The sequence below is a fragment of the Oncorhynchus gorbuscha genome, unplaced genomic scaffold (assembly GCF_021184085.1).
Source record: "Oncorhynchus gorbuscha isolate QuinsamMale2020 ecotype Even-year unplaced genomic scaffold, OgorEven_v1.0 Un_scaffold_873, whole genome shotgun sequence".
NCBI lineage: Eukaryota > Metazoa > Chordata > Actinopteri > Salmoniformes > Salmonidae > Oncorhynchus > Oncorhynchus gorbuscha.
Genome location: NW_025745856.1, coordinates 15,001 through 41,692, shown reverse-complemented (window position 1 = coordinate 41,692; position 26,692 = coordinate 15,001). Strand labels below are relative to the sequence as shown.

The 26,692-nt window shown below is 50.2% G+C and overlaps 2 protein-coding genes across 2 annotated transcripts in view; one reads left to right on the top strand and one right to left on the bottom strand.

Annotated features, from left to right (window-relative positions):
• LOC124020660 (tuberin-like) overlaps positions 1-10,846 on the top strand; it is a 106,161-nt gene extending 95,315 nt beyond the window's left edge. Inside the window, 9 exon segments of the mRNA XM_046335900.1 lie at positions 3,134-3,220; positions 4,728-4,794; positions 4,797-4,913; positions 5,208-5,347; positions 6,589-6,667; positions 7,171-7,262; positions 7,394-7,492; positions 8,944-8,965; positions 9,818-10,846. Of these exon segments, the coding sequence (XP_046191856.1) occupies positions 3,134-3,220; positions 4,728-4,794; positions 4,797-4,913; positions 5,208-5,347; positions 6,589-6,667; positions 7,171-7,262; positions 7,394-7,492; positions 8,944-8,965; positions 9,818-9,975 (861 nt within the window). The 3' untranslated portion in view covers positions 9,976-10,846.
• Positions 10,847-16,973: 6,127 nt separating this feature from the next.
• LOC124020658 (polycystin-1-like) overlaps positions 16,974-26,692 on the bottom strand; it is a 12,017-nt gene continuing 2,298 nt past the window's right edge. The window contains exons 3-7 of the mRNA XM_046335897.1: positions 24,474-24,608; positions 18,788-19,114; positions 18,213-18,329; positions 17,926-18,155; positions 16,974-17,133 (exon numbers count right to left, since the gene is read on the bottom strand). Coding sequence (XP_046191853.1) covers positions 16,974-17,133; positions 17,926-18,155; positions 18,213-18,329; positions 18,788-19,114; positions 24,474-24,608 — 969 coding nt within the window. The remainder of the gene's footprint in view (positions 17,134-17,925; positions 18,156-18,212; positions 18,330-18,787; positions 19,115-24,473; positions 24,609-26,692) is intronic.

Below are 26,692 nucleotides of genomic sequence, written 5' to 3'. Positions count from 1 at the left end.
CTCTCCTCCAACTCTCGCTCGCTCTCTCCTCTCTCTCCTCTCCAACTCTCGCTCGCTCGCTCCAACTCTCGCTCGCTCTCTCTCTCAACTCTCTCCTCCAACTCTCGCTCGCTCTCTCCTCCAACTCTCGCTCGCTCGCTCGCTCTCTCCTCCAACTCTCTCTCGCTCGCTCTCTCTCTCCTCCAACTCTCGCTCGCTCGCTCTCTCTCCTCCAACTCCAACTCTCTCTCGCTCGCTCGCTCTCTCCTCCAACTCTCGCTCGCTCGCTCGCTCTCTCCTCCAACTCTCTCTCGCTCGCTCGCTCTCCTCCAACTCTCTCTCGCTCGCTCGCTCTCTCTCCTCCAACTCTCTCTCTCTCTCTCGCTCGCTCTCTCCTCCAACTCTCTCTCGCTCGCTCCTCGCTCTCTCCTCCAACTCTCTCTCGCTCGCTCGCTCTCTCCTCCAACTCTCTCTCGCTCTCTCTCGCTCTCTCCTCCAACTCTCGCTCGCTCGCTCTCTCTCCAACTCTCTCTCGCTCGCTCGCTCGCTCTCTCCTCCAACTCTCTCTCGCTCGCTCTCTCTCTCCTCTCTCTCTCCAACTCTCTCTCCAACTCTCGCTCGCTCTCTCCCAACTCTCTCTCGCTCTCTCCAACTCTCTCCTCCAACTCTCTCTCGCTCGCTCGCTCTCTCCTCCAACTCTCTCTCGCTCGCTCGCTCTCTCCTCCAACTCTCTCTCGCTCGCTCGCTCGCTCTCTCCTCCAACTCTCTCTCGCTCGCTCGCTCTCTCCTCCAACTCTCTCTCGCTCGCTCGCTCTCTCCTCCAACTCTCTCTCGCTCTCTCTCGCTCTCTCTCTCCAACTCTCTCTCGCTCTCGCTCGCTCTCTCCTCCAACTCTCTCTCGCTCGCTCGCTCTCTCCTCCAACTCTCTCTCTCTCCAACTCGCTCTCTCCTCCAACTCTCTCTCGCTCGCTCGCTCTCTCCTCCAACTCTCTCTCGCTCGCTCGCTCTCTCCTCCAACTCTCTCTCGCTCGCTCGCTCTCTCCTCCAACTCTCTCTCGCTCGCTCGCTCTCTCCTCCAACTCTCTCTCGCTCGCTCGCTCTCTCCTCCAACTCTCTCTCGCTCGCTCTCTCTCCTCCAACTCTCTCTCTCGCTCGCTCGCTCCTCTCTCTCCTCCAACTCTCTCTCGCTCGCTCGCTCTCTCCTCCAACTCTCTCTCGCTCGCTCGCTCCAACTCTCTCCTCCAACTCTCTCTCGCTCGCTCGCTCTCTCCTCCAACTCTCGCTCGCTCTCTCTCCTCCAACTCTCGCTCGCTCTCTCTCCAACTCTCTCTCGCTCGCTCTCTCTCCTCCAACTCTCGCTCGCTCTCTCCTCCAACTCTCGCTCGCTCGCTCTCTCCTCCAACTCTCTCTCCTCCAACTCTCGCTCGCTCGCTCGCTCTCTCCTCCAACTCTCGCTCGCTCGCTCGCTCTCTCCTCCAACTCTCTCTCGCTCGCTCGCTCTCTCCTCCAACTCTCGCTCGCTCTCTCTCCTCCAACTCTCGCTCTCGCTCTCTCCTCCAACTCTCGCTCGCTCTCTCTCTCTCTCCTCCAACTCTCTCGCTCGCTCGCTCTCTCCTCCAACTCTCTCTCGCTCTCTCTCCTCCAACTCTCCTCCAACTCTCCAACTCTCGCTCGCTCGCTCTCTCCTCCAACTCTCTCTCGCTCGCTCGCTCTCTCCTCCAACTCTCTCTCGCTCGCTCGCTCTCTCCTCCAACTCTCTCTCGCTCGCTCTCTCTCCTCCAACTCTCTCTCCTCCAACTCTCTCTCGCTCGCTCTCTCTCCTCCAACTCTCGCTCGCTCGCTCTCTCTCCTCCAACTCTCGCTCGCTCGCTCTCTCTCTCCAACTCTCGCTCGCTCGCTCTCTCCTCCAACTCTCGCTCGCTCTCTCCTCCAACTCTCGCTCGCTCTCTCCTCCAACTCTCGCTCGCTCTCTCCTCCAACTCTCGCTCGCTCTCTCCTCCAACTCTCGCTCGCTCTCTCCTCCAACTCTCGCTCGCTCGCTCTCTCTCCTCCAACTCTCGCTCGCTCTCTCTCTCTCCTCCAACTCTCGCTCGCTCGCTCTCTCCTCCAACTCTCGCTCGCTCGCTCTCTCTCTCCAACTCTCGCTCGCTCGCTCTCTCCTCCAACTCTCGCTCGCTCGCTCTCTCTCCTCCAACTCTCGCTCGCTCGCTCTCTCTCCTCCAACTCTCGCTCGCTCGCTCTCTCCTCCAACTCTCTCGCTCGCTCGCTCGCTCTCTCCTCCAACTCTCTCGCTCGCTCTCTCCTCCAACTCTCTCGCTCGCTCTCTCCTCCAACTCTCGCTCGCTCTCTCTCCTCCAACTCTCGCTCGCTCTCTCTCCTCCAACTCTCTCGCTCGCTCGCTCGCTCTCTCTCCTCCAACTCTCTCGCTCGCTCGCTCTCTCCTCCAACTCTCTCGCTCGCTCGCTCTCTCCTCCAACTCTCGCTCGCTCGCTCTCTCTCCTCCAACTCTCGCTCGCTCGCTCTCTCCTCCAACTCTCTCTCGCTCGCTCTCTCTCCTCCAACTCTCTCTCGCTCGCTCTCTCTCCTCCAACTCTCGCTCTCTCCTCCAACGCTCGCTCTCTCTCCTCCAACTCTCTCTCTCGCTCTCTCTCCTCCAACTCTCTCGCTCGCTCGCTCTCCTCCAACTCTCGCTCGCTCGCTCGCTCTCCTCCAACTCTCGCTCGCTCGCTCTCCAACTCTCGCTCGCTCTCCTCCAAACTCTCTCGCTCGCTCTCTCCTCCAACTCGCTCGCTCGCTCGCTCTCCTCCAACTCTCTCGCTCGCTCGCTCTCCTCCTCCAACTCTCTCGCTCGCTCGCTCTCCTCCAACTCTCTCGCTCGCTCGCTCTCCTCCAACTCTCTCGCTCGCTCGCTCTCCTCCAACTCGCTCGCTCGCTCGCTCTCCTCCAACTCGCTCGCTCGCTCTCCTCCAACTCGCTCGCTCGCTCTCCTCCAACTCGCTCGCTCGCTCGCTCTCTCCTCCAACTCTTGCTCGCTCGCTCGCTCTCTCCTCCAACTCTTGCTCTCTCGCTCGCTCTCTCTCCTCCAACTCTCGCTCGCTCGCTCTCTCTCTCTCCCCCCTAGCTGATCGACAGTGTCTCTCTCTCTCCCCCCTAGCTGATCGACAGAGCGGTGAAGGTTCTGGACCAGATGCCTCCGTATGATACCCATAAGATTGGAGTGGTGTTTGTCGGAGCTGGACAGGTGAGACCAGATGAATCTAAACATTTCCTGCAATCCACATATTGCCACGGGGTGGAGAGAGATGTTTGTAATTTTGTGATCAAATTCCTACAATTCTACATACTTTGCCTCGGGGCTTGGAGAAGATCAATGGGGGCCAATCTGTCTGGAATTCAACCATGATTATTACAGGTTTGGGTAGCCGGCCGCTAGACTAGCTACAGGTTTGGGTAGCTGGCCTCTAGACTAGCTACAGGTTTGGGTAGCCGGCCGCTAGACTAGCTACAGGTTTGGGTAGCCGGCCGCTAGACTAGCTGCAGGTTTGGGTAGCCGGCCGCTAGACTAGCTACAGGTTTGGGTAGCCGGCCGCTAGACTAGCTGCAGGTTTGGGTAGCCGGCCGCTAGACTAGCTGCAGGTTTGGGTAGCCGGCCGCTAGACTAGCTGCAGGTTTGGGTAGCCGCTAGACTAGCTGCAGGTTTGGGTAGCCGGCCGCTAGACTAGCTGCAGGTTTGGGTAGCCGGCCGCTAGACTAGCTACAGTTTTGGGTAGCCGGCCGCTAGACTAACATTTGGCTAACAAGGGACACACTGCAGATGCACGAACACGTTTAGAAATTCCACCTTGTGTTTTCTGCTGTTTATTTAGGGGGGTTGGTACAATATGTAATGTCCCCTCCCGTCCACACAAGACCACAAGTAGTCTATAAACCCTGTGTGGACCGGAGACGACATTTAAATTCCAGAGGAAGGTACATATGAGTCTGAAACACACTTGTAGAGGTAGTATGGGTTGACAACCAAAACAACCTTTAATGAACGGACTTTCTCCCTCCCCCTCTCTCCTTCCTCCCCCTCTCTCCCCCCTTTCCCTCTCTCCTTCCTCCCCCTCTCTCCCTCTCCCTTTCCCTCTCTCCTTTCTCCCCCCTTTCCCTCTCTCCTTTCTCCCCCCTTTCCCTCTCTCCTTTCTCCCCCCTTTCCCTCTCTCCTTCCTCCCCCTTTCTCCCCCTCTTTCTCCCCCTTTCCCTCTCCTTTCCTTTCTCCCCCCTTTCCCTCCTCCCCCCCCTTTCCCTCTCTCCTCCCTCCCTCCCTCTCTCCTCTCCTTCCTCCCCCTCCCTCCCCCTCTCTCCTTCCTCACCCTCCCTCCCCCCCTCTCCTTCCTTCCTCCCCCTCCCTCCCCCTCTCTCCTTCCTCCCCCTCCCTCCCCCTCTCTCCTTCCTCCCCCTCACCCTCTCCTTCCTCTCCCTCACCCTCTCCTTCCTCTCCCTCACCCTCTCCTTCCTCTCCCTCACCCTCTCCTTCCTCTCCCTCACCCTCTCCTTCCTCTCCCTCCCCCTTTCCTTCCTTCCTCTCCTTCCTCTCCCTCCCCATTTCCCTCTCTCCTTCCTCCCCCCTCTCTCCCTCCTTCCTCTCCCTCCCCTCTCTCTCCTTCCTCCCCCTTTCCCTCTCTCCTTCCTTCCTCCCTCTCTCCTTCCTGCTCCCTCTCTCCTTCCTCCCCTTCCCCCTCTCTCCTGCCTGCTCCCTACCCCAGGTATTCAACGAGGTGTCCATCCTGTCCAATGAGTATGGTTCTAACCGCTACGCTGGCTTCCTGACCGGTCTGGGAAGCTGATCCACCTGAAGGACTGTGATCCAGACCAGATCTTCCTGGGGGGTCTAGACCAGTATGGAGATGATGGGGAGTTTACCTACTGCTGGCACGATGACATCATGCAGGGTGACTGGATTTCTACTTACAGGTGTTACTCTGTACCCCAGGGTTCAGGGTTAAAGCTGATGCCCAAAAGAGGGGTCTGTCTGTACCCCCACTAACCCCCTCTCCTCCTCTCCTCAGCCATCTTCCACATAGCCACCCTGATGCCCAACAGAGACAGTGATAAGGGCTGCTGTACCCCCACTAACCCCCTCTCCTCCTCTCCTCAGCCATCTTCCACATAGCCACCCTGATGCCCAACAGAGACAGTGATAAGGGCTGCTGTACCCCACTAACCCCCTCTCCTCCTCTCCTCAGCCATCTTCCACATAGCCACCCTGATGCCCAACAGAGACAGTGATAAGGGCTGCTGTAACAAGAAGAGACACATCGGAAACGACTTTGTTATGGTGGTTTACAACGACTCAGGAGAGGAGTACAAACTGGGGACCATCAAGGTACGTTCTCTCTCACTCATTCACTCAATCACTCACTCTCTTACTCTCTCACTCTCTCACTCACTCACTCTCTCTCTCACTCACTCTCTCACTCTCTCTCTCTCTCTCTCTCTCTCTCTCTCTCTCCTCCTCTCTCACTCACTCTCTCACTCACTCTCTCACCCTCTCTCACTCTCTCTCTCAGTCTCTCTCTCTCAACACTCTCTCACTCACTCTCTCACTCACTCCTCACTCTCCTCTCTCTCACTCTCTCTCAGGAGTCTCACTCTCTCACTCTCTCTCTCTCTCTCTCTCTCTCTCACTCTCTCACTCTCTCTCTCTCACTCTCTCACTCTCTCTCTGTCCCTCTCTCTCTCTGTCCCTCTCTCTCTCTGTCCCTCTCTCTCTCTCTCTCTCTCTGTCTCTCTCTCTCTCTCTCTCTCTCTCTCTCTCTCTCTCTCTCTCTCTCTCTCTCTCTCTCTCTCTCTCTCTCTCTCTCTCTTCTCTCTCTCTCTCAGGCAGACAAACACACCCACTTTTGTTCTTTGTGTTCATTTTGATTAAATAATGATCTCTCTTCTATATTCTTCTTTCTCTCTCCTCCCTCTTTCTCTCTCCTCCCTCTTTCTCTCTTCTTTCTCTCTCCTCCCTCTTTCTCTCTTCTTTCTCTCTCCTCCCTCTCCCTCTCGTCTTTCTCTCTCCTCCCTCTCCCTCTCGTCTTTCTCTCTCCTCTCCCTCTCGTCTTTCTCTCTCCTCTCCCTCTCGTCTCTCTCCTCTCCCTCTCGTCTCTCTCCTCCCTCTCGTCTCTCTCCTCCCTCTCGTCTCTCTCCTCCCTCTCGTCTCTCTCCTCCCTCTCGTCTCTCTCCTCCCTCTCCCTCTCGTCTCTCTCCTCCCTCTCCCCCTCGTCTCTCTCCTCCCTCTCCCCCTCGTCTCTCTCCTCCCTCCCCTCGTCTCTCTCCTCCCTCCCCCCTCGTCTCTCTCCTCCCTCCCCCCCTCGTCTCTCTCCTCCCTCCCCCTCGTCTCTCTCCTCCCTCCCCCTCGTCTCTCTCCTCCCTCCCCCTCGTCTCTCTCCTCCCTCCCCCTCGTCTCTCTCCTCCCTCCCTCTCGTCTCTCTCCTCCCTTCCTCCTCGTCTCTCTCCTCCCTCCTCCTCGTCTCTCTCCTCCCTCCCCCTCGTCTCTCTCCTCCCTCCCTCTCGTCTCTCTCCTCCCTCTCCCCCTCGTCTCTCTCCTCCCTCCCTCCCTCTCTCTCGTCTGTGTCCCAGGGTCAGTTTAACTTTGTTGAGGTGATCATTAAGCCTCTGGACTACGGAAGTAACCTGGTCACCCTGCAGTGCAGGAAAGGTGAGAGGAAGGGAAGGAGAGAGGAAGGGAAGGAGAGAAGGGATGAATAACAAGGACTAATATAGAGATGGACAATGAAGCAGGGAGCCAAGGGGGATGTTTTAAATCATAATTAAGTCTTTGTTGAAGTGAAATGGACTGATTTTTATTTTTACTTCTCTTTCCCCATATCTCCCTCTTTCTCTCCCCTCTCTCTACTTCCTCACCTCTTTCCTCCTCCCTCTCTCTACTTCCTCACCTCTTTCCTCCTCCCTCTCTCTACTTCCTCACCTCTTTCCTCCTCCCTCTCTCTACTTCCTCACCTCTTTCCTCCTCCCTCTCTCTACTTCCTCACCTCTTTCCTCCTCCCTCTCTCTACTTCCTCACCTCTTTCCTCCTCCCTCTCTCTACTTCCTCACCTCTTTCCTCCTCCCTCTCTCTACTTCCTCACCTCTTTCCTCCTCCCTCTCTCTACTTCCTCACCTCTTTCCTCCTCCCTCTCTCCCTCTGTCTCCATCCATCAGATCTGGAGGGTCTAGTTGACACCAGTGTAGTGAAGATCGTCTCAGACCAAAACCTTCCATTGCTGGTACGACAGATGGCCCTACACGCTAACGTGAGTCTCTCTCTCTCTCTCTCTCACACACACACACCTGGACATTTAATTAAAATTCATGCTGTTGATAACTGCATGCTGATTCAGCACACGCTGTCATGACTGTCTGTATGTCTCCGTGTGTGTTTCAGATGGCATCTCTGGTCCACCAGTACAGAGCAAACCCTTCTGATGCCTACGCCTCCAAGTGGCTGGCCAGACTACGACACATCAAGAGACTCCGGACAAGGGTGAGAACACACACACACTCACTCACACACTCACTCACTCACTCACCTCACTCACTCACTCACTCACTCACTCACTCACTCACTCACTCACTCACTCACTCACTCACTCACTCACTCACTCACTCACACTCAGTGGAGAAACCTTTCTTTTGTTTCTTGGTGAGAGTTAGAGCACCTCAGAGAACAAACCTCCGTTGTGGACTGAACAGTCAACATTAAACCTGGAAATGTATTAAATTAGGAAACACGTGTTTACAGTACCTGGTGATTACTGTAATTAGGAGACATGTTTACAGTACCTGGTGATTACTGTAATTAGGAGACATGTTTACAGTATCTGGTGATTACTGTAATTAGGAGACACGTGTTTACAGTACCTGGTGATTACTGTAATTAAGAGACGTGTTTACAGTACCTGGTGATTACTGTAATTAGGAGACGTGTTTACAGTACCTGGTGATTACTGTAATTAGGAGACATGTTTACAGTACCTGGTGATTACTGTAATTAGGAGACACGTGTTTACAGTACCTGGTGATTACTGTAATTAGGAGACACGTGTTTACAGTACCTGGGGATTACTGTAATTAGGAGACACGTGTTTACAGTACCTGGTGATTACTGTAATTAGGAGACTGGTGATTACTGTAATTAGGAGACATGTTTACAGTACCTGGTGATTACTGTAATTAGGAGACACGTGTTTACAGTACCTGGTGATTACTGTAATTAGGAGACATGTTTACAGTACTTGGTGATTACTGTAATTAGGAGACATGTTTACAGTACCTGGTGATTACTGTAATTAGGAGACATGTTTACAGTACCTGGTGATTACTGTAATTAGGAGACACGTGTTTACAGTACCTGGTGATTACTGTAATTAGGAGACACGTGTTTACAGTACCTGGTGATTACTGTGATTAGGAGACACGTGTTTACAGTACCTGGTGATTAGGAGACACGTGTTTACAGTACCTGGTGATTACTGTGATTAGGAGACACGTGTTTACAGTACCTGGTGATTACTGTGATTAGGAGACGCGTGTTTACAGTACCTGGTGATTACTGTGATTAGGAGACGCGTGTTTACAGTACCTGGTGATTACTGTGATTAGGAGACGCGTGTTTACAGTACCTGGTGATTACTGTGATTAGGAGACACGTGTTTACAGTACCTGGTGATTAGGAGATACGTGTTTACAGTACCTGGGGATTACTGTGATTAGGAGACACGTGTTTACATTACCTGTTGTACACATGTTGTCTCTCTCTATATATATATATATATATATATATATATAGATAGATAGATAGATATTGCACAAGGATTGATGTTGTTTTTAAGTGATTTTCAAGGACATTCTAAACTACCTACATTCTCAACATGTTCATATCGCCGAGGTCCTACTGTGAAATCAGGCAATTTCTCAACTCAATCCCCCCCACAGGCCCAGGAGGAGATCCAGTCTCGTCCCACCCCGGTATCTCTCTGATCCCCCCCCACAGGCCCAGGAGGAGATCTAGTCTCGTCTCACCCCGGTATCTCTCTGATCTCCCCCCACAGGCCCAGGAGGAGATCTAGTCTCGTCTCACCCCGGTATCTCTCTGATCCCCCCACAGGCCCAGGAGGAGATCTAGTCTCGTCTCACCCCCGGTATCTCTCTGATTCCCCCCCCCCCCCCCCTCCACCTCCCACAGGCCCAGGAGGAGATCCAGTCTCGTCTCACCCCGGTATCTCTCTGATCCCCCCCCCCACAGGCCCAGGAGGAGATCTAGTCTCGTCCCACCCCCGGTATCTCTCTGATCCCCCCACAGGCCCAGGAGGAGATCTAGTCTCGTCTCACCCCGGTATCTCTCTGATCTCCCCCCCCCCCCCCCACAGGCCCAGGAGGAGATCCAGTCTTATCTCACCCCGGTATCTCTCTGATCTCCCCCACACAGGCCCAGGAGGAGATCTAGTCTCGTCTCACCCCCGGTATCTCTCTGATCCCCCCACACAGGCCCAGGAGGAGATCTAGTCTCGTCTCAACCCCGGTATCTCTCTGATCTCCCCCCCACAGGCCCAGGAGGAGATCTAGTCTCGTCCCACCCCGGTATCTCTCTGATCCCACCCCCAACACACGCCCAGGAGGAGATCTAGTCTCGTCTCACCCCGGTATCTCTCTGATCTCCCCCACCCACAGGCCCAGGAGGAGATCTAGTCTCGTCTCACCCCGGTATCTCTCTGATCTCCCCCCCCCCACAGGCCCAGGAGGAGATCTAGTCTCGTCTCACCCCCGGTATCTCTCTGATCTCCCCCCACAGGCCCAGGAGGAGATCCAGTCTCGTCCCACCCCGGTATCTCTCTGACCCAGAGCCACTCCTCCCAGACCAAACAGTCCTCCTACCAGCAGGTCAGTGGTGGAGGCTCCAACACGGACTCCTCCGGACAGAGGAAGAGACTGGTCTCCACCGTGGACGACTTCACCGACTTCGTCTGAGCCTTGAGGACGCCTTCCCAGTGTCAAATGTCTATACTAGTATACTACTGCGGGTCAAATGGCACCCTACACCCTATATAGTGTGCTACTGTTGACCAGAGTCATATGGACCATGGTCAACTGTAGTGCACTATATAGGGAATAGGGTGCCATTTCACATAGTATGCATCCCCAATACATTGGTTTCATACTATGTAGTATGCTAGTATGGATATTGTAACTGAGTGATATTTCTGATACTGTTTCCGGTCCCCCTGCTCAAGGCAGACGTTGCCTCCCTCACCACAGATCTAGGATCAGGTTATCCAAGTGGTTCTAATGTCCACTAGCAGGAGGATAATAAAACACCTGATCCTAGATGTGTTTAGTCAGGGACAACATTGACCTGCTTTCGCTCTTTCTCTCTTGATACACACACACACACCGGGTGAATAACTTCCTGCTTTCTACCGATATGATTTGACGATTCTCTCCCAGACATTTGTCTTGACAAGCTGATGTGGCCTTGTGGCTTTTAATCAAACTGCTCCCATGAATTCGTTGTGATGCTGATGAGATGACCGATACAGATGGTGCTGCCTCACTAACGCTGCGTCCCTATTGTCTTTCTAATACTCTGTGCTTGACCAGGGCACGTGGGCTCTGTCTAAAGTAGTGCACTATGTAGGGGGAATAGGGTGCCATTTGGAACGCAGAGAATGACCCCCCCCCCCCCCCCGTGGCTTACACAGCTGATGCACACCCTTTCATCCCTCTTCTCCTTTCCTTCTCTCATCCCCTCGCAAAACCACTCAGAAGGAAGTATGGTGAATGAGAAACACGACATTTGAAAGCTGTGTGTGTGTACAGAATAAACACAACAAATAGCCAATGAAAGTGTCAGTGTTTTTTTTTCTCCATTTCTATTTGTATTGTGATGTCGTTGAGGAGCCGTGTTTGTAGTTCTTTGTTGAACTCAGCCATGTTTGTAGTTTGATTATTGAGCTCAGCCATGTTTGTAGTTCTTTGTGGCTAACTCAGCCATGTTTGTAGTTCTTTGTGGTTAACTCAGCCATGTTTGTAGTTCTTTGTGGCTAACTCAGCCATGTTTGTAGTTCTTTGTGGTTAACTCAGCCATGTTTGTAGTTTGATTATTGAACTCAGCCATGTTTGTAGTTTGATTATTGAACTCAGCCATGTTTGTAGTTTGATTATTGAACTCAGCCATGTTTGTAGTTCTTTGTGGTGAACTCGGCCATGTTTGTAGTTTGATTATTGAACTCAGCCATGTTTGTAGTTTGATTATTGAACCCATATTTGTAATTCTACAGGTGGCACCTTTTTTTTAAGGGGATGTTTTTTTATAGCTTGCCTGGTTGACCAGGTGGGCAGAGTTTGCGCCATGTTAAAAATGATTTGCATTTAACTGGGCTGCTTCCTTGATGAGTTTGGAGCATCTTGATCCGATCATGAAAACCAGGGCTATAAATCCTTCTGTTTAGAGAAAGGTCATCTGCAAGATGAGAGCCTGTAATCTGGTCCCTAGCCCAGTGCACTACCAGGGGAGGGAACCATGTTTTTAAACGTATGTACAGCTGTTTCAGCCACATACAGGGTCCTGGATGCTGATTGGCTGTATGTACAGTGCATTCTGAAAGTATTCAGACCCCTTGACTTTTTCCACATTTTGTTACGTTACAGCCTTATTCTAAAATAGATTAAATAAATACAAACCCTCATCAATCTACACACAATACCCCGTAAGGACAAAGAGAAACAGGTTTTTATAAATGTTTTAACATTTACAAAGAAACATACCATAAACAAGTATTCAAACTCTTTTGAGACTGGAAATTGAGCTCAGGTGCATCCTGCTTCCATTGATCATCCTTGAGATGTTTCTAGAACTTGATTGGAGTCCACCTCAGGTAAATTCAATTGATTGGACATGATTTGGAAAGGCACACAGCTGTCTATATATAATGTATCACAGTTGACAGTGCATGTCAGAGGTAAAACCAAGGTATGAGGTCAAAGGAATTGTCTGTGGAGCTCCGAGACAGGATTGTGTCGAGGCACTGATCTGGAGAAGTGTACCAAAACATTTCTGCATCATTGAATGTCCCCAAGAACACAGTGGCCTCCATCATTCTCAAATGGAAGAAGTTTGGAACCACCAAATCTCCCGGCCAAACTGAGCAATCGGGGGATAAGGACCTTGGTCAGGGAGGTAACCAAGAATCAGACAGTCACTCTGGGGGATAAGGACCTTGGTCAGGGAGGTAACCAAGAATCAGACAGTCACTCTGGGGGATAAGGACCTTGGTCAGGGAGGTAACCAAGAATCAGACAGTCACTCTGGGGGATAAGGACCTTGGTCAGTCACTCTGGGGGATAAGGACCTTGGTCACCAAGAATCTTCACTCTGGGGGATAAGGACCTTGGTCAGGTAACCAAGAATCAGACAGTCACTCTGGGGGATAAGGACCTTGGTCAGGGTAACCAAGAATCAGACAGTCACTCTGGGGGATAAGGACCTTGGTCAGGAGGTAACCAAGGGAGGTAACCAAGAATCAGACAGTCACTCTGGGGGATAAGGACCTTGGTCAGGGAGGTAACCAAGAATCAGACAGTCACTTACAGAGCTCCAGAGTTCTTCTGTGGAGGTGGGGGAAAACCTTCCGGCACCACTCCATCAATCAGGCCAGATAAGGACCTTGGAACCCACTCCTCAATAAAAAGCACATGACAGCCCACTTGGAGTTTGCCAAAATGCACCTAAAGGACTCAGATCATGAGAAACAAGATTCTCTGGTCTGATGAAACCAAGATTGAACTCTTTGGCATGAATGCCATGCGTCACGTCTGGATGAGACCTGGCATCATCCATACGGTGAAGCATGGTGGTGGCAACATGCTGTGGGGGTGTTTTTCAGTGGCAGGGACTGGGAGAATAGTCAGGAACGAGGGAAAGATGAACTTAGCAAAGTGGAGAAATCCTTGATGAAAACTCAGGATCTCAGACTGGGGCGAAGGTTTTACCTTCCAACAGGACAACCCTCAGCACACAGCCAAGACAACGCAGGAGTGGCTTCGGGACAAGTCTCTGTATATCTTTTAGACTTGAACCCGATCGAACATCTCTGGAGAAACCTGAAAATAGCTGTGCAGCGATGCTCCCCATCCAACCTGACAGCTGGAGAGGATCTGCAGAGAAGAATGGGAGAAACTCCCCAAATGCAGGTGTGCCAAGCTTATAGCATCATACAAAAGAAGACCCGAGGCTGTAATCGCTGCCAAGGTCTATTTGACTCACCTGTAAACCTCACCCGCTGTTGTAACTGTAAGCCCCGCCCACTGAGCTTTCGTCCATCCAATCCATTCGTCCCCTACTGCCTCCAGAGGTGGTCAGGAAGATCAGTACTTTGTGGACAACTGGCCAAGGTCTTATGGACGACCCATCTTTATGAGTATTTTGATAGTGAAAATGTCCTAGGTGAACAATTAGTCTCCCACAAGACGGATACATGCTCTCACAGCTGTCAAACTCTTTATTCGACTTTGTCAAAAGCAGGAGAAATGCTACAGGCGCATGATACAATACAACGATACAAAACCGACCACAACACTTTTGTTTCAACATGCAAATGTAGGACAAAGTACGTGTTACACCAAGACAAAATACTAAACATGCAGAAGGGACGAGCTTTGGCACGATGTAGTTACACACAGTAAAAACCGGGCCGATATATATATGTATCTCAGGAGAAATGGGAGAACCTGCTCTTCCTTGTTTTCTTTGGATTTAAGAACTTCTTTGTAGCGCTTGAATTGTGAACTGAGAGTTGCTATGGGAACTGTCAGGTGTGTTGTCTAGGGGATGGAGGACACTAAAAGAAGGTGTGAAACCGGAACACCAGTGCTTACCGACCGTAAAAAACAAAACTGAGAATGATATAACTCAAGAAGTAGCTACATACAAACTGACTGATTAGAAAACAGGGTTTGATATAACTTTGTAACTGAACGTTACCTTGTTGTGGTACGTTTATGGACAGGACCACCAATCTTGTGGAGACTGCCACCAACAGGTTTGGAGTAAAATGTACACCCAAAATATCTTTGTGGGCTTGGAAAAGGGAACATGGCTTGGAATGGTTGGTTCTAGAGTGTTCTAGCGTGTGGGCTGTGTTCTATTAACGGGAGATGAATATAATATATACTTTGGTCTGGATGGAACATCAGAGTCATTACAACGCTTCTAAAAGCACTACTATGACACTTCTCACTTGGAATTCATCTGACCTTTCAACAACAACAAACAGAAGAGAACAAACAAATAAGGCCAACTTCCTGGGTTTTTGGGGGGGGGGGGTCCTGAGATCTGCCCACAGGAAACAGGAAGTTTGTGGGGAGGAAATGTTTTTTTCTCCCAGGAAGTAGAGTGACCATCAATAACAACACCAATTTTAAAAAAAATACAAAATGACAAAAATAAAATACAAAATGAAAAAGCTTCAATTTCCTGACATAGTAACTGTTATAATACTCATTAGAAGATAATTTTATATGACTATTTTGTATATTAAAATAACAAAAAAATGGAGAAAGTAACACAGGAGTTAAATATGGATAAGAGCTTCAGAAGGAGATAAAGTGCCAAGTACAAAAGGAATTTTCTTTAAAAATACTCTTGACGCGTACATAATGCACAGACTTGGGCAACGCTAATTGTTAAAATATGTGTGAAGCATCTATTGGTTTTCTCTATTGGTTTTCTCACCAAGCTTATTATTTTCAATACGCTCACACACACTCAAAACACACACTCGCACTCAAATACACATTACAACAAAAGTGCTTTAAATTAGAACCATATTGAAAGCAACATACATGTTTACTGATAATATTCCAAAATGATAACCAAGATTATATTGTAGCAATGTACCCTCGCTTCCTCCTGATAGTTAAGTATTGTAGTTTTTAAGGTGAGAGTTGTAGTTTAGGACGGAGACTCAGACTAAAAGCATAGATGTAGTTTTTGTAAGGTGAGAGTTGTAGTTTTCAGACTAAAAGTATTGTGAGAGTTGTAGTTTAGGACGGAGACTCCAGACTAAAAGCATAGATGTAGTTAAGTATTGTAGTTATTAAGGTGAGAGTTGTAGTTTAGGACGGAGACTCCAGACTAAAAGCATAGATGTAGTTTTTAAGGTGAGAGTTGTAGTTTAGGACGGAGACTCAGACTAAAAGCATAGATGTAGTTAAGTATTGTAGTTTTTAAGGTGAGAGTTGTAGTTTAGGACGGAGACTCAGACTAAAAGCATAGATGTAGTTAAGTATTGTAGTTTTTAAGGTGAGAGTTGTAGTTTAGGACGGAGACTCCAGACTAAAAGCATAGATGTAGTTAAGTATTGTAGTTTTTAAGGTGAGAGTTGTAGTTTAGGACGGAGACTCCAGACTAAAAGCATAGATGTAGTTAAGTATTGTAGTTTTTAAGGTGAGAGTTGTAGTTTAGGACGGAGACTCCAGACTAAAAGCATAGATGTAGTTAAGTATTGTAGTTATTAAGGTGAGAGTTGTAGTTTAGGACGGAGACTCCAGACTAAAAGCATAGATGTAGTTAAGTATTGTAGTTATTAAGGTGAGAGTTGTAGTTTAGGACGGAGACTCCAGACTAAAAGCATAGATGTCTTCTTTCTCGCTTTTCCTTGTATTATTCTCTCAATCAACTGATCTTACAACTTCAACACGTTAATCTCCTGCTGTCGCTCATCTTGTTCACCAACTACAGTATCTTCCCTTCTTTTCTCCTTCATTGTTCTTCCTCCCTCCCTCCCTCCCTCCCTCCCTTCCTACCTCCCCTCCCTACCTCCTTCCTCCCTACCTACCTTCCTTCCTCCCTCCCTACCTACCTACCTTCCTTCCTTCCTCCCTCCCTACCTTCCTACCTTCCTCCCTACCTGGGAGTCCTGAAGCAGCCAGTCTGGTCGCACCCTGATAGCCTCTTTGATTTTAGCATCTGTGTTCATGCAAAGGTTGCGTGGTTGTACCTGAAATGCGTGTGTGTACCAACTAGCTTGTGTGTGTGTGTGTGTGTGTGTGTGTGTGTGTGTGTGTGTGTGTGTGTGTGACATCTCCAAAGCTTCTGAACAGAGCATTTAGACAGGTCCCACATACCCATGGTGATCAAGAACAATAGCTTCCTTATGTTTTCATGATCAAATAGAAACAACAAATGCAACAGCATAGATAATACACTGAAGCATCATCAACAAGCTGTGTACATCATCATCAACAAGCTGTGTACATCATCATCAACAAGCTGTGTATATCATCATCAACAAGCTGTGTACATCATCATCAACAAGCTGTGTACATCATCATCAACAATCATCATCAACAAGCTGTGTATATCATCATCAACAAGCTGTGTACATCATCATCAACAAGCTGTGTATATCATCAACAAGCTGTGTACATCATCATGAACAAGCTGTGTACATCATCATCATCAACAACAAGCTTGTGTACATCATCATCATCAACAAGCTGTGTACATCATCATCATCAACAAGCTGTGTACATCATCATCATCAACAACAAGCTGTGTACATCATCATCATCAACAAGCTGTGTACATCATCAACAGGTTGTGTACACACTCTTCATTGACTAAACATACAGTCAGCACTCCTAATGTCAGCACAACATGTGCTTCTGTCGGCGCCCCACACGACCTCCGGGGTCACATGGGGTCAGGGTTAGGGGGCGGGGGTAAATAACTGGTGACCTGCACCTTGTTTCCATGCCAACTACATGGTGAGCGGTCGCTGTTTTGGGGCCTCTTATTTCTCTCTTTCTTGATTTAGAGTTGAACACCAGTGACATCACCTGCTGTGACCGACGCCCACTCATCCTCTACCCAGGATCCTTCCTTTCCTTCCACTCCTCCCCTACGGCCCGTTCTGTCCATCCATCCCTAACATCCTTTCTTCTTGAGGGTCCTTCAGGAGGGGTCCTCAGGGTTTGGGGTGTCCGGACACATGCCTGTCTGGGTTGGGGTGCACCTTGTTCTTGAGCGGCGGGGGCTTGCGTTTGCGTGTGGGAATGGTGGTGGTGTGGGCCGGGTGGTTGAAGAGGCTGGAGGGGGCAGGGTCTCTCTCTCCGTAGGGGGTCCCACTCTCGAGGGCGGGAGTGGAGGAGGAGGAGGAGGGGCAGGGGTGGAGGGTAGGGAGGGGAGTAGAGAGGGTACAGGGGCAGGAGCAGGGGTCAAGGCAGGGAAGTGATATGTGGAGAAACTGGGGTACATTTTGGGTTAAGTATAGGGGCAGATACAGGGGTAGATTTCGGAGTAGGTTTAAGGGCAGGGGTAGATATTGGGGTAGGATCAGGGGCCGATTTCATGGCAGGGGTAGATATAGGGGAGGAACCGGGACAGGGGTCGATTTCAGGGCAGGGGTAGATATAGGGGGAGGAACCGGGACAGGGGTCGATTTCAGGGCAGAGGTAGATATAGGGGAGGAACCGGGACAGGGGTTGATTTCGGGGTAGGGGTAGATGTAGGGGAGGAACCGGGACAGGGGTCGATTTCGGGGCAGGGGTCGATTTCGGGGTGTGTTTAGGGTTAGCCCCAGAGTTCCCTGTATCTTTAGGCTGAGCCACGCCCTCTACCCCCACCACAGTGTTGACTTTCTGCTGACCTCCTTTTCTTTCTCTCTGTCCAGCAGAGTCTTTCTCCTCCCCCTTTCCCTTCCCTCCTCGGCCCTCTCTACTCTCCCCCTCTCCTCCTCCCCCTTTCCCTTCCCTCCTCGGCCCTCTCTACTCTCCCCCTCTCCTCCTCCCCCTTTCCCTTCCCTCCTCGGCCCTCTCTACTCTCCCCCTCTCCTTCTCCCCTCTCCTCCCCTTCCCTCCTCGGCCCTCTCTACTCTTCCCCCTCTCCTTCTCCCCTCTCCTCCCCTTCCCCCCCTCGGCCGTCCTCCTTTCCTCTGGGCACGCTCCAGGACACACTCGGTGCGGTACAGCTCCTCGGTCGCCACGGTGACCCGGTCCAGCTGCTGCAGCAAAGCGTCCAGTGTGGGGAGAAGCCTCTTCAGAGTCGCCTCAGTCTCCGCCCTTTCTCGCCAGGCTGTTCCACCCGCCAACGCACCTGGTCCCAATCCCCGGGACCCAGGCTTAGCCCCATCCCGGGGGCCTCTGTCAGGCTACAGGGGCTGGAAGAGGTGGGTCTCAGGAGGCCTCAGAGGTCCCGTCCAGGCTGCCAGGGCTGGGGGCGACTCGGAGCCGTCCAGAGGGGGCAGGCACAGGGACTGACAGTCACTGGTGGAGGAGGAGCGAGAGGGGGGCTCCATGCCCTCAAAACGCACCTTGTGACGAAACTGAGGGAGGGAGGGGGTGAAGGAGGGGGGGCAACAGAGGTAGACAGAGGGGCGGAGGCAGGGAGACAGAGGGAGGGAGAGATGGAGGGACGAAGTGGGGGAGACAGAGGTAGAGAGGGGCGGAGGCAGGAGACAGAGGGAGGGATGAAGGAGAGGGGGGAGACAGAGGTAGACAGAGGGGGAGAGAGAGGGTCAATATAAAGTACAGGCTTAAACAATAAATTACTCTGGAATAAAAGTCAAATGTACCCCACTTGTAGCAAGATCTTTTTAGGGTTAGTGTTAGTGCAGTAGGATAATTTAACTCAAGACATCCAGTCAATGCATTTTATGGGTAAGCAAAATCTAAGTAAGAAAACATCTTTTAGCAGTAATACCAAATGACTGCAGGAAGCCCGCAGGAAGTAGGAATCTCTCAAAAACATGAAACAGGAAGTTGGAACCAGAAGTGCTCCTACCTCCTTGGTGCGGCTGAGGCCCATCCACATCTTCAGTCGCCGTAGAAACAGCTCCACCATCTCATAGTCCTGTAGGTCCACCACCGGGCGGTACAACTCCGCCCGCGCCCGGCGATAGTTCCTTAACAACGCAGAGGTCACCAGCCATAGCAACGCCAGCCGCAGCACGGCAAAGCTCGCGTGGAACACCAGGCTGGAGGCGGAGCTAGAGGGGCCGGTTGTTGTTGACGATGGTCGCAAGGACAACAGGCCACGCCCGCCGGCGCCAAGCAACGACAGGCAGGCGGAGCTCACGCTGCCATATCCGTCCATCACAGAGTGGAAGAGCTGGAGAGGAGAGAAGAAAGAGAGATGTGGAATGATGATTATGTTATGTCTTCACCCACCAACCTGTAGATTAAGAGGTGATGAAACAGTGTTGTACTGCATCCCAATACTGTTCATCACTACAGAACACTGAGGCTGCATCCCAATACTGTTCATCACTACAGAACACTGAGGCTGCATTCCAATACTGTTCATCACTACAGAACACTGAGGCTGCATTCCAATACTGTTCATCACTACAGAACACTGAGGCTGCATTCCAATACTGTTCATCACTACAGAACACTGAGGCTGCATTCCAATACTGTTCATCACTACAGAACACTGAGGCTGCATTCCAATACTGTTCATCACTACAGAACACTGAGGCTGCATTCCAATACTGTTCATCACTATAGAACACTGAGGCTGCATCCCAATACTGTTCATCACTATAGAACACTGTGGCTGCATTCCAATACTGTTCATCACTACAGAACACTGAGGCTGCATCCCAATACTGTTCATCACTACAGAACACTGAGGCTGCATCCCAATACTGTTCATCACTACAGAACACTGAGGCTGCATCCCAATACTGTTCATCACTACAGAACACTGAGGCTGCATCCCAATACTGTTCATCACTACAGAACACTGAGGCTGCATTCCAATACTGTTCATCACTACAGAACACTGAGGCTGCATCCCAATACTGTTCATCACTACAGAACACTGAGGCTGCATCCCAATACTGTTCATCACTACAGAACACTGAGGCTGCATCCCAATACTGTTCATCACTACAGAACACTGAGGCTGCATTCCAATACTGTTCATCACTACAGAACACTGAGGCTGCATCCCAATACTGTTCATCACTATAGAACACTGAGGCTGCATCCCAATACTGTTCATCACTATAGAACACTGAACACTGGCTGCATCCCAATACTGTTCATCACTACAGAACACTGAGGCTGCATTCCAATACTGTTCATCACTATAGAACACTGAGGCTGCATCCCAATACTGTTCATCACTACAGAACACTGAGGCTGCATTCCAATACTGTTCATCACTATAGAACACTGAGGCTGCATTCCAATACTGTTCATCACTATAGAACACTGAGGCTGCATCCCAATACTGTTCATCACTATAGAACATTGAGGCTGCATCCCAATACTGTTCATCACTACAGAACACTGAGGCTGCATTCCAATACTGTTCATCACTATAGAACACTGAGGCTGCATCCCAATACTGTTCATCACTACAGAACACTGAGGCTGCATTCCAATACTGTTCATCACTACAGAACACTGAGGCTGCATTCCAATACTGTTCATCACTACAGAACACTGAGGCTGCATTCCAATACTGTTCATCACTACAGAACACTGAGGCTGCATCCCAATACTGTTCATCACTACAGAACACTGAGGCTGCATTCCAATACTGTTCATCACTACAGAACACTGAGGCTGCATCCCAATACTGTTCATCACTATAGAACACTGTGGCTGCATTCCAATACTGTTCATCACTATAGAACACTGTGGCTGCATTCCAATACTGTTCATCACTACAGAACACTGAGGCTGCATCCCAATACTGTTCATCACTACAGAACACTGAGGCTGCATCCCAATACTGTTCATCACTACAGAACACTGAGGCTGCATTCCAATACTGTTCATCACTACAGAACACTGAGGCTGCATTCCAATACTGTTCATCACTATAGAACACTGAGGCTGCATTCCAATACAGTTCATCACTATAGAACACTGAGGCTGCATCCCAATACTGTTCATCACTATAGAACACTGAGGCTGCATCCCAATACTGTTCATCACTATAGAACACTGAGGCTGCATTCCAATACTGTTCATCACTATAGAACACTGAGGCTGCATTCCAATACAGTTCATCACTATAGAACACTGTGGCTGCATTCCAATACTGTTCATCACTATAGAACACTGAGGCTGCATTCCAATACTGTTCATCACTATAGAACACTGAGGCTGCATCCCAATACTGTTCATCACTATAGAACACTGAGGCTGCATCCCAATACTGTTCATCACTATAGAACACTGAGGCTGCATCCCAATTCTGTTCATCACTATAGAACACTGAGGCTGCATTCCAATACTGTTCATCACTATAGAACACTGAGGCTGCATTCCAATACTGTTCATCACTATAGAACACTGTGGCTGCATTCCAATACTGTTCATCACTATAGAACACTGAGGCTGCATCCCAATACTGTTCATCACTATAGAACACTGAGGCTGCATCCCAATACTGTTCATCACTATAGAACACTGAGGCTGCATCCCAATACTGTTCATCACTATAGAACACTGAGGCTGCATTCCAATACTGTTCATCACTATAGAACACTGAGGCTGCATTCCAATACAGTTCATCACTATAGAACACTGTGGCTGCATTCCAATACTGTTCATCACTATAGAACACTGAGGCTGCATTCCAATACTGTTCATCACTATAGAACACTGAGGCTGCATCCCAATACTGTTCATCACTATAGAACACTGAGGCTGCATCCCAATACTGTTCATCACTATAGAACACTGAGGCTGCATCCCAATTCTGTTCATCACTATAGAACACTGAGGCTGCATTCCAATACTGTTCATCACTATAGAACACTGAGGCTGCATTCAATACTGTTCATCACTATAGAACACTGTGGCTGCATTCCAATACTGTTCATCACTATAGAACACTGAGGCTGCATCCCAATACTGTTCATCACTATAGAACACTGAGGCTGCATTCCAATACTGTTCATCACTATAGAACACTGAGACTGCATCCCAATACTGTTCATCACTGTAGAACACTGAGGCTGCATTCCAATACTGTTCATCACTATAGAACACTGAGGCTGCATCCCAATACTGTTCATCACTATAGAACACTGAGGCTGCATTCCAATACTGTTCATCACTATAGAACACTGAGACTGCATCCCAATACTGTTCATCACTACAGAACACTGAGGCTGCATCCCAATACTGTTCATCACTACAGAACACTGGGGCTGCATCCCAATACTGTTCATCACTACAGAACACTGAGGCTGCATCCCAATACTGTTCATCACTACAGAACACTGAGGCTGCATTCCAATACTGTTCATCACTACAGAACACTGAGGCTGCATCCCAATACTGTTCATCACAATAAAACACTGAGGCTGCATTCCAATACTGTTCATCACTATAGAACACTGAGGCTGCATTCCAATACTGTTCACCGCTATAGAACACTGTGGCTGCATTTCAATACTGTTCATCACTATAGAACACTGAGGCTGCATTCCAATACTGTTCATCACTATAGAACACTGTGGCTGCATTCCAATACTGTTCATCACTATAGAACACTGAGGCTGCATCCCAATACTGTTCATCACTATAGAACACTGTGGCTGCATTTCAATACTGTTCATCACTATAGAACACTGAGGCTGCATTCCAATACTGTTCATCACTATAGAACACTGTGGCTGCATTCCAATACTGTTCATCACTATAGAACACTGAGGCTGCATCCCAATACTGTTCATCACTATAGAACACTGTGGCTGCATTCCAATACTGTTCATCACTATAGAACACTGAGGCTGCATTCCAATACTGTTCATCACTATAGAACACTGAGGCTGCATCCCAATACTGTTCATCACTATAGAACACTGAGGCTGCATCCCAATACTGTTCATCACTATAGAACACTGAGGCTGCATTCCAATACAGTTCATCACTATAGAACACTGTGGCTGCATTCCAATACTGTTCATCACTATAGAACACTGAGGCTGCATTCCAATACTGTTCATCACTATAGAACACTGAGGCTGCATTCCAATACTGTTCATCACTATAGAACACTGAGGCTGCATCCCAATACTGTTCATCACTATAGAACACTGAGGCTGCATCCCAATACTGTTCATCACTATAGAACACTGAGGCTGCATCCCAATACTGTTCATCACTATAGAACACTGAGGCTGCATCCCAATACTGTTCATCACTATAGAACACTGAGGCTGCATTCCAATACTGTTCATCACTATAGAACACTGAGGCTGCATTCCAATACTGTTCATCACTATAGAACACTGAGGCTGCATTCCAATACAGTTCATCACTATAAAACACTGAGGCTGCATCCCAATACTGTTCATCACTATAGAACACTGAGGCTGCATTCCAATAATGTTCATCACTATAGAACACTGAGGCTGCATTCCAATACAGTTCATCACTATAGAACACTGAGGCTGCATCCCAATACTGTTCATCACTATAGAACACTGAGGCTGCATTCTAATACTCTTCATCACTATAGAACACTGAGGCTGCATTCCAATAATGTTCATCACTATAGAACACTGAGGCTGCATCCCAATACTGTTCATCACTATAGAACACTGAGGCTGCATTCCAATACTGTTCATCACTATAGAACACTGAGGCTGCATTCCAATACTGTTCATCACTATAGAACACTGAGGCTGCATTCCAATACTCTTCATCACTATAGAACACTGAGGCTGCATTCCAATAATGTTCATCACTATAGAACACTGAGGCTGCATTCCAATACTGTTCATCACTATAGAACACTGAGGCTGCATTCCAATACTGTTCATCACTATAGAACACCGAGGCTGCATTCCAATACAGTTCATCACTATAGAACACTGAGGCTGCATTCCAATACTGTTCATCACTATAGAACACTGAGGCTGCATTCCAATACTGTTCATCACTATAGAACACTGAGGCTGCATCCCAATACTGTTCATCACTATAGAACACTGAGGCTTTATTCTATCACCTAGTTACTGTACTACTGACCAGGACCCATAGTGCACTATATCGGGAATAGGGTGTCATTTGGGACACAGTCTTAGTATAGACTCTCATGACTCAGTGAGTGAAGCAGACGGAGTAAATATGCAGCTGGACACACACACACCCACATCTAGTTGTCTTATGCCTGAATGATGTGTCAGTATGCAGCTTGGCAAGACAAAGCCCAGGGTGTGATTGAGAGCTCTCTGAATGTCAATAAGAAAGGAGAGAATGGATACAAGAGCCAAATAGCTCACATGATCTCCTCTCTCTCCCTCCCTTCTCTCTCCTTCCCTCACACACTGAAACAACCAAACCGCATATTGTCAGTCTGTCACTTCACTTGTTGACTAGAAGAGATGCTGCTGTTCTCTACCACAGAAGGGCTTCTGGTAATGAAGAGGAATAAAACAGGTCACCACTTGAGTGTGTGAGTTACCAGGTGTCCTGTGTGTGTGTGTGTGTATTACCAGGTGTCCTGTGTGTGAGTAGGCCAGCAGCAGGACCAGCAGGACCAGACCTGTTCCTATCAGTTCCCAGACAGAGCGTCTCAGAGCCCTTCCAAACACTGCCCACTCCCTCAGGAAACGCAACTGGTGGGACGCCTGGAGAGAGGGAGGAGGAGGGAGGGGAGATGGACGGAGGAAGGGAGGGAGGAGGAGGGAGGGGGAGATGGACAGAGGAGGGAGGGAGGAGGAGGGAGGGAGGGGAGATGGACGGAGGAAGGGAGGGAGGGAGGAGGAGGGAGGGGAGATGGACGGAGGGAGGGAGGGAGGAGGAGGGAGGGGGAGATGGACGGAGGGAGGGAGGGAGGAGGGGAGATGGACGGAGGGAGGGAGGGGGAGGGAGGAGGGGAGGGGGAGATGGACGGAGGAAGGGAGGGAGGAGGAGGGAGGGGAGATGGACGGAGGGAGGGAGGAGGAGGAGGGAGGGGGAGATGGACGGAGGGAGGGAGGAGGAGGGAGGGGAGATGGACGGAGGAAGGGAGGGAGGAGGAGGGAGGGGGAGATGGATGGAGGGAGGGAGGAGGGAGGAGGAGGAGAGATGGACGGAGGGAGGGAGGGAGGGGGGAGATGGATGGAGGAAGGGAGGGAGGAGGAGGGGGGGGAGATGGACGGAGGGAGGGAGGGAAGAGGAGGGAGGGGGAGATGGACGGAGGGAGGGAGGGAGGGGGAGATGGACGGAGGAAGGGAGGGAGGAGGAGGGAGGGGAGATGGACGGAGGGAGGGAGGGAGGAGGGAGGGGGAGATGGATGGAGGGAGGGAGGGAGGAAGGAGGGGAGATGGATGGAGGGAGGGAGGGAGGAGGGGAGATGGACGGAGGGAGGGAGGGAGGGAGGAGGGAGGGAGGAGATGGACGGAGGAAGGGAGGGAGGAGGAGGGAGGGGAGATAGACGGAGGGAGGGAATAGAGGGAAGGAGTGAGGGAGAGAAGGAGGGGGAGAAGAGGGAGAGAGAAAGAGAGATTCGAAATCTGCATTGGATCCATCAAACCCCTCCCTTCCTCTCTCTATCTGACCTTCAGCAATACAGCTAACCCCCTCCCTTCCTCTCTCTATCTGACCTTCAGCAGTACAGCTAACCCCCTCCCTCACCCCCTCTCTATCTGACCTTCAGCAGTACAGCTAACCCCCTCCCTCACCCCCTCTCTATCTGACCTTCAGCAGTACAGCTAACCCCCTCCCTCACCCCCTCTCTCTATCTGACCTTCAGCAGTACAGCTAACCCCTCCCTCACCCCCTCTCAATTTGACCTTCAGCAGTACAGCTAACCCCCTCCCTCACCCCCTCTCTATCTGACCTTCAGCAGTACAGCTAACCCCCTCCCTCACCCCTCTCAATTTGACCTTCAGCAGTACAGCTGACCCCCCCTCCCTCACCCCCTCCTCTCAATCTGACCTTCAGCAGTACAGCTGACCCCTCCCTCACCCCCTCCTCTCAATCTGACCTTCAGCAAATACAGCTAACCCCCTCCCTCCCTCTCTCTCAATCTGACCTTCAGCAGTACATCTACCTCCCCCTCCCTCCCTCCCTCTCTCAATCTGACTTTCAGCAGTACATCTACCTCCCCCTCCCTCACCCCCCTCTCTCAATCTGACCTTCAGCAGTACATCTACCTCCCCCTCCCTCCCTTCATCTCTCAATCTGACCTTCAGCAGTACATCTACCTCCCCCTCCCTCCCTCCCTCTCTCAATCTGACCTTCAGCAGTACATCTACCTCCCCCTCCCTCACCCCCTCTCAATTTGACCTTCAGCAGTACAGCTGACCCCCTCCCTCACCCCCTCCTCTCAATCTGACCTTCAGCAGTACAGCTAACCCCCTCCCTCCCTCTCTCTCTCTCTGACATTCACCAGTACAGCTAACCCCTCCCTCACCCCCTCTCTCAATCTGACCTTCAGCAGTACAGCTAACCCCCTCCCTCACTCCCTCCCTCTGTGACCTTCAGCAGTACAGCTAACCCCCTCCCTCCCTCTCTCTCTCAATCTGACCTTCAGCAAATACAGCTAACCCCCTCCCTCCCTCTCTCTCAATCTGACCTTCAGCAGTACATCTACCTCCCCCTCCCTCCCTCCCTCTCTCAATCTGACTTTCAGCAGTACATCTACCTCCCCCTCCCTCACCCCCTCTCAATCTGACCTTCAGCAGTACATCTACCTCCCCCTCCCTCACCCCCTCTCAATCTGACCTTC